The sequence below is a fragment of the Alligator mississippiensis genome, chromosome 14, assembly GCF_030867095.1.
Source record: "Alligator mississippiensis isolate rAllMis1 chromosome 14, rAllMis1, whole genome shotgun sequence".
NCBI classification, from domain to species: Eukaryota; Metazoa; Chordata; order Crocodylia; family Alligatoridae; genus Alligator; species Alligator mississippiensis.
Window position 1 is genome coordinate 20,392,118 of NC_081837.1, and position 12,199 is coordinate 20,404,316.

General features: G+C 50.6%; 1 protein-coding gene across 5 annotated transcripts; it reads right to left on the minus strand.

Annotated features, from left to right (window-relative positions):
• Positions 1–1,513: 1,513 nt before the first annotated feature.
• LOC132244764 (uncharacterized) lies at positions 1,514–10,993 on the minus strand. 5 transcript variants are annotated; one of them, XM_059717193.1, is made up of 7 exons: positions 6,968–10,993; positions 6,685–6,752; positions 6,486–6,513; positions 5,714–6,238; positions 5,352–5,554; positions 4,955–5,173; positions 1,514–4,226 (listed from the first exon to the last, which is right to left on the minus strand). In XM_059717193.1, the coding sequence occupies exon 1, from the start codon at positions 10,589–10,591 to the stop codon at positions 9,272–9,274; it is 1,320 nt and encodes a 439-aa protein (XP_059573176.1). In that variant the 5' UTR covers positions 10,592–10,993; the 3' UTR covers positions 1,514–4,226; positions 4,955–5,173; positions 5,352–5,554; positions 5,714–6,238; positions 6,486–6,513; positions 6,685–6,752; positions 6,968–9,271. The 5 variants fall into 5 exon arrangements, with proteins under 5 accessions (XP_059573176.1, XP_059573175.1, XP_059573177.1 ...); XM_059717192.1 differs by having other exon boundaries at positions 5,714–6,513; XM_059717194.1 differs by having other exon boundaries at positions 5,714–5,790; positions 6,140–6,752.
• Positions 10,994–12,199: the final 1,206 nt, after the last annotated feature.

The window sequence follows — 12,199 nt, forward strand, 5'->3', positions numbered from 1 at the left end:
TGAGGACAAACCCAAAGGTCATGTTTTTACAGAGTCAAAAGAAAATTTCCCATAGAGGTTAGGGGGACCAAGATGCACTCCTATACACTTCACTGACTTTGCCCTTATCCCAGGAGCTTGGAGAGGCAATGACGGGCAGGGTCTGAGGCAGGACTGCAGCCTACTGAAATAAAAACAACTGCCCCATCAGATCCCCTCGACAGCACCACATGTGCCTTTATTTTATTCATCGCATATGTCACGGCGGGGTCCTCCAGGAGGGCTGTGGTCTCCTTAAGGCCCCCTCTCCATGCCTATTTGGCCCAAGGGCACCCTCTATTCTCGCCCACCACGTCTTTCATGTTCAGTATATATTGGGAGGCTGCCTTACATCTCCTAGGCACGGTTAGCTGGGACCTCCGTCCCTGCGTTCTCCTGGACCCACCAGGGGTCTCCGTGTATACTGGGTGCTGTCCAGGCACCCTAGCCTTATGGGCTACGCGTGGCTCCTACCAACCCCTAATACCACGCCCCAAGCCTCGCTGATGGGATAGACGCTGGTATGTCTCTCTCTATATATACTGCCTGTCTCTCGGGCCTCCTCTACGTACTCTCGCCCGCTCTCTGGGGCCTCCTCTGCTGTACTGCCCTCTCTTGGGCTCTCTGAGCCCACTCGGGGCCTCCCTGTAATGTTGCCCCTTTCTGGGGCCTTCTCTATAGTGTTGCCCCCTGTCTGGGGCCTTTACAATAGTGCCCCCTCCTGGGGCTTTCCCTGCAATGTCGCCCGAACTCGGACTTCTAAAATACAGCCCCCTGTCTGGGGCTCTCTGCGCCCACTCTGGGGACTTCTCGGCAACACCCCCTGACTCTCGGGCCCACCGCACTGCTACCCCCTTCTCCCAGGGCTCACCGCGCCACTACCCCCTCTCGCTGGGGGCAACCGCAGCGCACCACCCTGCTCCGGGGTTTATTGCCGCACTAGTCCTTCTTCAGAGGCTCCCTGCGCCCGCACTGGGCTTCCTAATAATATTGCCCCCTCTCTAGGGCTCGCTGGGCCCCTATTGGGCTTCCTAATAACACTGCCCCCCCTCTGGGGCTTGTCGTGCCCGTGCTGGGGCTTCTCAAAGCCGCCCCTCTCTGGGGCTGGGGTCTACGCACCCTGCAAGTTGTGCCCTCACTGGTGCCGGGGTTCCCATACCACTGGGGTTCCCCCTTAGAATACTGCGCCCTCACTGGCGCCAGGGTCCCACCCCCTGTGCGTCCCTATGAAGCCTCCTCCTACTACTATAGCCTCACCCAAACCACCGGTGTAATATCAAAGCCAAACATAAACTCGAGCCTCCTGGCTATAACTCAAACACAAAGCCTCCTGGCAGAACCATGGTGCTCAAACCTCTCCAGGCTGCCATCCTTCACCCAGCTAGAGCGGTTCCTGTAATGCTCGCATCCTAGCTCCAGGAGCCCGAGCCCGAGCCCGAGCCCGAGCCCCTGCCCCTGCCCCTGCCCCTGCCCCTGCCCCTGCCCCTGCCCCTGCCCCTCCGGCTGCTCAGCCTGGCCTCAGCCCTGGGCTTTATAAGGACCAGGCCCTGCCTCCTGCAGACAGCTGGCCCTCCCTAGATGCCCCGGCAACCCGCAGCGGTGCTCTATCCCTGACAACCCACAGCTGGGCTCGTTATGTCCTGCCAGGGCTCGCTCTCTCTCTCCCTGGCAGTTTCCACTCTCTAGGAGCAGGCACCGAGGTGCCCTGCGACAGCATATTTTTGCCTTGTCAAATAAAAACCATTCCAAGCCAAAAGTGAAACGTGGCTGCTCAGCTGACCAGCCCGCCTCTCCTGGCCCCCAACTTCTCAAGCCAGCAACCTTCACCTATGCCAAGGACCCTTTACATAAACAAAGGCATAAAAGCATAAAAATAGAGGGAAAACAAGTTAACTTTCTGGGGTGCATTTTTCTAATAAAAATCTATTGGGTTTTCTAGTACAAATCTATTTTTCTAATTCAAATCTACTGGATATCATTTTAAACAGTACTCTTTTTTTTCAGCTGAGTGTGTGACGCATTCCCTGACTAAGGGGACAGTTATCTGTGGTAAAAGGACACAATGCTTGCCTGGATCTTTTTATACTTATAACTGAGCTGAAAAACACAAAAGGGTAAACCTCTTCCATGGCAGTGTCATTGTAGGCCTGCAGTTTGTCTCTGACGCGAGATGTGGGTTCTGTGCACGAATCCCAGAGGAAGTCATCTTGAAAACTCGGGGCACTGGGCAGAGCTTTACAATTAAACAGCTGTTGTTCATCCCAAATCATTTTCAGGATGATATGGGCTCACCAACTTCAGACATGAATCGCATCACCTACTGGCGAGCTACCATTGCCCCTGTGGATGCAGCCAACTGCAATGATACAAAGCTCAGCGACAAGGGACAATAAGGGAAAAAGGATGTTGCATCAAACTGAAACTCCTGGGGGACCCAGGTTTCAGACTGTAGTTACCCAAAGCAGAGCCTGGCCATGGCATGGGGGTTACTCTCACGTAAACCGGCAAAAGCTCTTTAATGGCCACACAGGTGGTAGCTCAGCTCCACAATTCACAACAGCAGCTCAATGCCCCCTGGCACCATGAAGGGAACCTAGGTCAACCCTGCTTACTAGGACTGCCGCCGACTGAATTACCAAGACTGCTTCCTACAGTATATAGGCATCCTTGGGCTCCCACCCAAAAAGTGACTGCTCAGCTCACAAGGCCTGACAGAAATTGCAGTATTAGATGAAGGCATATCGCTGAATAGAAACATAGGGTTAGAATATATCTGATGTAATGTGGCGCATCCATGTCTACAACTAGCATGTACAGATCAGATAATAATTGATAGTACAGCTAGCACTTGTGACTTAAACTATGGCAGACCCTTATGGATAATGACATCATCTTTCTACTGGACAGTACTAGCATCTCAGGTGAGAGACAAATAGAGGTGGATTGTAACTGTGAGAAGACACTTGAGCTAAGGAGCTCTACAGACTTCCAGGCTGTACCCATGGGATGCCAGAAGCATACAAGGATTATGAAAACAGAGGCTTGCTCATCCTGTTCTGAACAGCCCTGAGGATTTTACCAACTGCAGAATGATTTCAGGGCCAAAGAATGTCACGCAGGCACACCTGTCCTGGGACGTGATGGTGGTCTTGCACAGCAGCACTAAATTTGGCCTAATGTACTGATGTTATGTCACAACACCATCAGACAAATGGTCTAAAGCTGCAGGCCATCCTCCAAAAACTGGCAAGCCCAGCAAGAAAACAGGCATCTGAAAACAGTGGAAACAGCTATAAATGGGAAAGATGACTAGATCACAATTAGAGACAAGTGACGGGAACTACTCGCACGCATTTGCAGGCAGAGTTTGGCACCGCCGTAACGATGACAGATTAGCTGGGTAGTCTTGTTCTTGGCAGGCTGGTGTTTTGCACAGGTTCCTGAAGGAAAGGCAGCTCCCCAGGAGGGAACCCCACAGCTGGCATGCATCTTAGCATATTTCCCACACCAGCACACTAGGCAAGTAAATCACATCTGGGTTCTCCCTTGTGCATGTCACAAAACCTGCCATTTTCTTGCTTCCTTCACAACCCCAGTCTTCAGGTACTTGTGGTATGCTGCAGTTCATTGCTGGTCTTTCTAGGATCTTACAAGTACCATGGAAGTGCAACACCACATTTCAGACTCATTCATCTGTTGGAAGGCTTGGGGCGATTTTGCATCTTTCTCCCATGGAAGACACTTGGGGCTTGGCTTCGAAAGCGCTCGGAATGTCAAGGGCTATCTGCAGGGACAGAGGCATCCCAACTGATGACTGGACCTTCAAAGCTGCTTGTGAAAGCCAAAGCTGCCCTGGTGCAGTGAGACAACCTATGCAAGTTACTGGAGACTCCAGTCCCTCGCCCTGCTTATTGTGCAGGGAGAGCATACTGTGGAGAGCAGCCATCTCCTCCCAGTCTTGGGTCAGACCCTGCAATGCAGAGGTTTCCTGGAGAGGGGTTCCTCTTGGCAGCAGGAGAAGAGAATCATGTCACAGAACCAATACGTCTCTCTTCCACACGTCAGCCAGTCCAGTTGGGCCCATCCCAGATCAGGCAGGGGACGATGGACGTAGGGAGGGGACAACAGGGGTGGGCGGGGAGGGGAGGAGTGCAGGGCTTCACCTCCGTTGGGTGAAGCAGCAGGGGAGCAGCCAGGTGAGCTGGAACCTGCGGGAGAAGGGCAGAGTCAGGGAAAGTTCAGTGTGCGGCTCCTCCGCTCACCCCCGGGAACAACCACGGGGTAAAGGAGCATCTCCGCAGCAGGGAGCAGGATGTGGCTCTGAACGTGGCTCAGCGGGGTTTCTGTCCCAGCAGGCCTGGCCTGGACCATAGCGCTGAGCTCAAACCTTAGGGCCCAGAGGTGGGCAATGAGGGGCCAACTCAGGAGATAGCCGGTCTGTCCGGGGCACTAGGGCCCTGGCGGAGGCAGGACAGGTCATCCTGAGCGGCCTGGAGGCAGGGGGCACCCGGTCATCATGTGGGCTGGTGGAGGGGCAGCCCCTCAGGCCTGGGGCTGGCTGGGGTGCAGGGGGGACACTCAGCTTCTGGCTGCCCCCGACCTTCCCCTCCTCCCCTCCGCCACAGTGTCAGGCCTGGGGATGGGAGGCAGAGACACTGGTCACCTCGCATTCACCCCAAACCACCAGGCTCCGGCCACTGCCGCCACCCCATGCCCAGGCCTCCCCTCTCTCCATCACTGCCTCCGCACCAGGGACCAGCCCTGGGCGTCCTATCACATCCATCTCCCTTCCTCCCTATGCTGCCTGCGCCTAGCCCTGGTTCCTGCCTGCCATCTGCATAGACACAACTGGACTAACTCTTGGATCTGGCTCATATGTCTTGGAACAGAAAACATTTTTTAAAAAAGGCAAAACAAACTAGGGAAAGCATCGTACCTTTCACGCTGTCCCGGTTTTTTTGGACCTTGAAATTCAATTGTCTTCACTGACAAGTGTGGCGGGGGGTCACAGCCCACATCTACCAGGCAGAGGGCCCTACACTGGGTGGAGGTGTCCCCGTGTCTAGGGCCCTCTGCCTGGGTGCTGGCCTCCATTGTAGGGGGAAGAGGAGCGGTCTGTGTCCCCTGCTCCATGATCTTGGAGGGGCGTTTCCACCTGATTGCACAAGAAGCAACTGCTCAGAGATGGGTCATGGACTGAATTCAAGACCAACAGGCCCTCCCCGACCTGCAAACACCCTGGATCCCAGCCCCGCCAGCCTGCCCTGCAGTGGAAACACTGTGTGTGACACCCCCAGTGCCCCCATACCCTGACAACATGAAAAGCACCATACCTCTCCCTGTGTCCTCCTGGATTTGGACAGCGAGCCTCTGTGCACCCACATCACCCAGGCAGAGGGCCCTGGTTTGGGTGCTGGTGTGCACCAGGTGGGGGCCCTCTGCCTGGGTGCTGGCTTCTGGTCTTGGGGGAAGGATGGTCTGGGTCCCAGCATGCACTTGGGACCCTGCCCCCTTGTCCTGGTGGGTGCTAATGCTCCTGATTGCACAGAAAGGAACTGGTCAGAAATGGATCCCAGACTGAATTCATCCCCGCCAGCACCCGGGAAGGAACAAGCCCCCAAGATGTGAGAAGCACCACTTGCAGCACTGCAGAGCCTGCCCCACCGCCCATGAGTTACCCATGAGGGCCCCGCACCTCACACTCCCCTCTCTGTGCCCCACTTATGCCTCCCAGGCTGGGCAGCACACCTCCGCTGTCCCCTCCACGGGAGGCTGTTGCAAAGGAGAAAGCATACGGCAGTGAGGACAAAATGCAAGCCCCTGGCCCAGAGCTGGCCCCTGGCAGAGGATGGGGGGTGGCTATGGCAGGGGACAGCCATCCATGAAGCAGGGGAGGTCGGTGCAGCACAGACCTATCACCCCACCAGTCCTACAGTGTGACACCCGCAAGGCTCACATGGTGCCCAGCACTGCACACACAAGACCTCCACCCACAGAGCCAGGGCAGCACCCGGCCCCTCGAGTGCAGGCCTGGTACAGTGGGGCACAGCCTTCCCTGGGCACACACAGGCACACACACACTCCCCCTCTCCCTGGGCAGGGGCATACAGGGCAGGCTCACCTCCATGGGGCGGTCCTCCATGTCATGGCCCTACTTCCTCTGCCCCTGGAGGGCCAGCACCAGGGCGCAATTCTCCCTCCTGAGCTCCTCCACTTGAGTCTGCACCAGAATCGCCCCAGCCCATCACATCATGCCCATGGCTGCACCGAGCATATCAGGCCTCAGCACCCAACAGCGACACAGCCTGAGGCACCAGCCAGGCCCCACCTGTCCCCACATGCAAGGTGCCAGGACTCTGTTCCCTGCTTTCACATCCTCTTGGATTTACCCAGCTGGCCAAGCTCAGCCTCAGCCTGCTCCCTCCCTTGCCCCACGGCCCTGCCGGCCTCAGCCCCACCAAACTCACCAGGAGCTCCTCTTCCCTTTGCCAAGCACTGTGGTGACAAAACACATTTTTGGGCTCAGGGAGACTGACGACGCCGTCCCACAAAACAGCCCTTCCCCAAAGAGAGAGTCGCGCAGAAGCAGGGACGGGCCCTGGGTTCAGCCCCAAGCCCTGCGCCACACCCCGGGAACAGCCCGGTCCCTCCCAGCCCCACACCTACCGGGACAGGAGTACCTCTGTGTCCTGTTCCTGGGCTGCCAGGTGGGCCCGCAGCACCTTCAGCTCCAGCTGCAGCAAAGGAGACCGTGCAGGTTAGAGAGGCCTCACGCCACTGCCCATCTGTCTGCGATGGAGCCACCTCTTGCCCCATCTGTCCCTCTGTCCCTGCCTTTGTCCTCCATCCCCCAACCCCAGGATTGTCCCTCTGGTCCACCCCGCCATGCAGCCATCACCTAGCCCACATGGTCTCCTCACAGCCCCCCGCCCCACTGGAACCCACTCACCTGCTGGTGCCGGTACCCGCAGGGGCCTTTCAGCTCCTGGGGAAAGAAAGTGCGTCTGGGGCGATGGGCTCCCTTGGGCAGTGTAGGGGAAAACTTCGTCCCCTGGTTCGTTGGGTGGAGGCTCAAATGAACCAGCCGATTGAAATTTAAAGACTTAGTTTAATAAAGAAAGCATTCCTGGTCAGTGTCATACACGAATTCAGAATTTTGCCATGAGGTCTGACTCTGAGCATAGGCAGTGAGGCGGTAATATAGAAAACGTGACGTCATAAGCATAGCAACAGTATAAACCAATCAACATTAGCCATCACTCAGACAAGTCTGCACATGTCTTCAACTTGTTACTGGAGAAAAAAAAAAACTAGTTTAAACCAGTCTGTAACAGCAAGGTCATGACCTGGCTACATGACTTGCTCACAAACAAAATGGCAGACTGGAACCATTTTGTTTTTCCCCTTCATTTCACCCATTTGATCCTTCCGAAGGAGGATCACTCTATTTCTATTTGGCACAGGTCTGTCCATAGTTTCTCTTGCTTTATTTGATTATTTCTTAGTTCTAACACCATGTTTTTAACCATTTCTTTAGATAGTTTGTTCAGCCTTTTTAACACACAACTTTGTGCAACATAAAACTAGCTGCACAATCACATACAAACTTAACCCTAAAATTAAAACCATACACAAAGCAGACATTATTTTCCCAAGCAGACCTTTGAATAATCCCCTAGGATCTAACCAAGCAAACCAATCTACTGAAGAAACTTTGGGAACGAAGGCTGCTTCAGCGGCTTTTGCAGCATGAACCATCGCATTATTAACTTGGTTTTCTACTAAGTCAAAGGTACTATTTACATAAGTGCAACACTCTTGGCCTATTACAGCACAGGCACCCCCTTCAGATGCTAAAACATAGTCAAGGGCTAATCGGTTCTGCATAACCATTAGTCGTAAATTATCTTGATTTCGGGCTATGATCTTTATAGCGTTTCCCAGACTGGTTATGGCAGTTTCAGTTTCTAGGGCCAATATTTCAACTACCGCTTGTAGTTGCAGGGTATATCTTCCCAAACAGGAGACAGCTGGACCGGTAACTAGTGGAAATATTCCTGCTACAGAACACCCTATTCATTTTCCCACGGTTGAAGGATTTTTATAAGTTTCAAGGGTAGCTATCGCATCTCGTTCTCAATCTGCTCTCTCGGGGCTTTCTCTTTTATTTCGGTGATGCCCTGGAGGCAGAACTTTTGTAACTCTGACTGGAGGGGTTAGCCAGGCTAGATAACAAGATGCGAACCAATTTGGTGGTAGCTGATGGTAGGCTTTAGTCCCGCATACCCAATAGGTTCCTTGCAGGGCCTGGTTATTACTAAAGGAGCCTTCATACCAGTCTAGGGTAAACCGACCTCCAATAGGAGATGGCCTTCCCAAACTGTCAGGAGATGCTGACTTTATGGTGCCATCTCTATAGCAATGGCCTCCTAAAATAAAACATTCCCATATGGTGATACGTGACCACTTCATTGGTTTGCAGGATATTGCTCCAGTTCCGCTAATCTGGTTATTTGGGCTATACCATCCATTAAAACTTTGGCACCATGTTCTCTCTTTAGTATGATTGTTCATCCACACTCCTTTTCCCATATCATAATGTTTACAACTACTATTTCCCACTGAATAAAAATTTTGTTGGGAGTAGTTGTGTACCCAACACATTTCTCCCTGTAAAGAAATCACCGTAAGGTACCTTGCATCAGTCCAAGTGGCATTATTTGGGTCTGCCCACCGCACAGTTAAACTTTCTAAACTCAAGGGGCGAGGTATCATAAGAAATCCTTCGCTATGAGCCCTAGGACTAAGACCACACACCCAGCAATCTGAGACGTTTAGGGCTATTGATACCTTTTGTAGCAGACCAAGGTATGTGTTAGGGGCACCTAATACGGCTACATTAAGTAGCACTGTAGCCATAATAAACTTAACAGTCATGTTGGCAAGTATTGTTTGGTTTGCCTCTGCAGGCAATTCTTCTGGGTTTCGTTGTCTGAGTTCACCTTGGTGTTAATAACACTGATTAGTTACCTTTTCTTGGCTTGTCTTCTAGGACGAAGGTTATAGTTGTGAGGGGGTGCAACAAGGTGAGGGGTATCTGCACTCGTTTCTTGAAGACCTTCTTCCTCAGTTTCCTTTTGAGTGGGATCTAATTCCAGCTGGGCTGGTTCTGGGTTGATTTGTTCTTCTTTCTTTGGTGTTAATGTCCTTTTGCAATGAGATGTGTGTATCCAGGCAGATCTTCCATCAACCTTTACGGCAGTATGGGTTGCAGGCAGTCTTTTCGGCAAAATTCCTTTACTAGAACCCATTCACCAGGTCTCAAAGCATGGCAGGGAACATCAGTTGGAATGGGTAAAGCTGCACTGACCTGTGGAAATAAAGCTTTGAAAGTCTTCATGAGTCCTTTGCAATAACTTAACACACTTTCATGACCTTCTAACAGATCTACTGCTTTAATCTCTATGATAGGGTTTAAACCCACGTTCATAGGTCTACCAAATAAAATTTCATATGGCGTAAGTCCATGTTTTCTATTAGGCATGTTCCTGAGGTGCATTAGCACAATCAGAAGAATGTCAGGCCAAGAAAGTCCAGTTTGTTTACAAAGTTTGGGTAATTTTGATTTAATATCTTGGTTAATGCGTTCTACCTTCCCTGAGCTTGCTGGATGATAGGGTGTATGAAATTGCCATGAAAATCCTAAAGCTTTACTAAGAACCTTTTGGATTTGAGAAGTAAAATGCGGTCCCTGATCTGAATCTAATGTAAGTGGTATGCCAAATTGTGGAATCAATTCGGTCATTAATTCCTTTGCTACAGAGACTGCATCTGCTCTTCTAGTGGGGTAAGCTTCTGTCCACCCACTGAAGTGACACACGATAACAAGGACATGCTTGAACCCTTTGCTAGGCGGTAAATCAATGAAATCTACTTGTAAGTTTTGAAATGGTCCATAAGACCAGGGAGTGGCACTAGCCTGGACATATGTGGGTTTGCTAATTCCATGTTGCAAGCATATCGCACAAGTTTGTGAGATCCTTTTCGCTACTGCATGTATAGTGGGTGCGTACCAGTATCTTAAAATGTTTTCTGCTACCCCCCTTTTGCACACATGTCCCATTTCATGGGATGCGCGTGCAAGATGAGGGACAAGGGTTTTAGGGGCAATGATGCTCCCGTCAGGAGACTTCCACAAGGTATCAGAATGTAAGATACAGCCGGCAGAAAGCCACGCATGTTTTTCGGATTCTGGAGCTGCATCCTGGAGAAGAGAAATGTTAGAGGTTGAAAGATCAAGGACTAAACAAAAGGGACTGGCAAGTGGGGTACCATCAAGGGCTGCATGCTGCGTATGTTTATCTGCACAAGCATTTCCTTGGCTCACATCATCAGAACCTCCTGTATGAGCTTTACAGTGCATAACGGAAATCTGTTTAGGGAGTAAAATAGCATCCAGCAAGGCATTAATTAAAGGAGCATGAGAAATAGGAGACCCAGAAGAGGTAAGGAATCCACAATGCTTGTTGCGCGCTCCGGATACCAGGAAGACTGTGAGCTTCAATGACTGCATGTGGTGAACATACGGCAAACCCAGCACGAAGTTGCCCAGTCACGTCTCTTTTGCATGAGCCGTCTACAAAAAAAAATACAATCAGGGTTAACTAGAGGTGTATCTCTGGGATGTGGACGCGGGGTAAATACCTGATCTGTCTGAGTAATGCAGTAGTATCTCCATCGTGCGGTAAAGGTAAAAGAGAAGCAGGGTTTAAAACATTACAACGAACAATAGTAACATTATTAGCAGCTAGAATAGTGCGTTCATAAGAAGATAACCTTGGAGAGGACAAGTGTTGAGTTTTCCTGCAATTTAACAAGGCAGAGACAGCATGGGGAACAGCAAGGGTAAGGGGAGACCCTAACACTATAGCTGCTGATTTTTCTAAAAGTGATGCACCAGCAGCTACAGCACGCAAACAAGGTGGAAATCCTAAAGCAACAGGGTCAAGCAAGGAAGAAAAGTAAGCAATTGGTTTGTAAGAAGAACCAAAAGGTTGGGTTAGGACTCCAGTAGCAACACCTTCTCTTTCATGACAGTATAGTGTAAAGGGTTTATCATAGTCAGGGCGTCCCAATGCTGGTGCAGAGGCTAGTGCAGTTTTTAGGTTAACAAAGGCTTGTTCATGGTGCTCAGTCCACGGGAGAGGGTTATTAGGAGAATCATCCTTTGTAAGCTCATTTAAGGGTTTAGCTAGTAAAGAAAAGTTAGGTATCCATTGCCGACAATAAGATGCAGAGCCTAAAAATCCTTTGAGCTGCTTCTTGGTAGTGGGTCTGGGGAGAGAAAGAACAGCAGAAATACGATCTGCAGTTAGATGTCTATGTCCTTTGGAGATTTCGTGCCCTAGATATATAACTTTTGGCTGACAAAACTGCAACTTAGCTTTAGAAGCTTTATGACCTTGTTGGGCTAAACATTTCAGGAGCTGAATTGTATCTGTAACACAGGCAATTTCAGTTTCCGAGGCAACTATAAGATCATCAATATACTGAATAAGTACTGAGTTACAAGGCAAAATTATAGTATCTAAATCCTTTTTTAACGCTTTAGAAAATATAGAAGGGCTTTCAGTAAACCCTTGAGGCAAACATGTCTACGTATATTGCCTTCCTTTGTAGGTAAATGCAAGAAGAAATTGGGAGTCAGGGTGTACTGGGATGGAGAAAAAAGCAGAACGTAAATCAACAACAGAAAAAAAAGTAGCAGAGGCGGGAATCATGCTAAGGATGGTAGAGGGATTAGGCACAACAGGATGAGAAGGGACAACAAATTGATTAATTTTTCTTAAATCTTGTACAAAACGATAAACAGGTTTTCCATGCTCATCTGTTTTCCCTGGCTTTTTCACGGGTAGGATAGGAGTGTTACAGGGAGAGCGAGTTGGGATTAAAACACCCTGTTGCAAAAGAGCATCAATGACCGGGGCGATACCTTCTTCAGCTTTGCGGGAAAGGGGATACTGTTCTATTGCAGGAAAAGGTTTGCATGCATTGTATGTTAACTGAACTGGCTCAATGTTCAAGAGTTTCCCCGTTTCATTGAGGTGGGAAGCCCACAAGGACTCTGGAACGTCCAAAAGAGATGGAGAGTTGGAGGAGTCTCCATCTATTTGGTTATTCT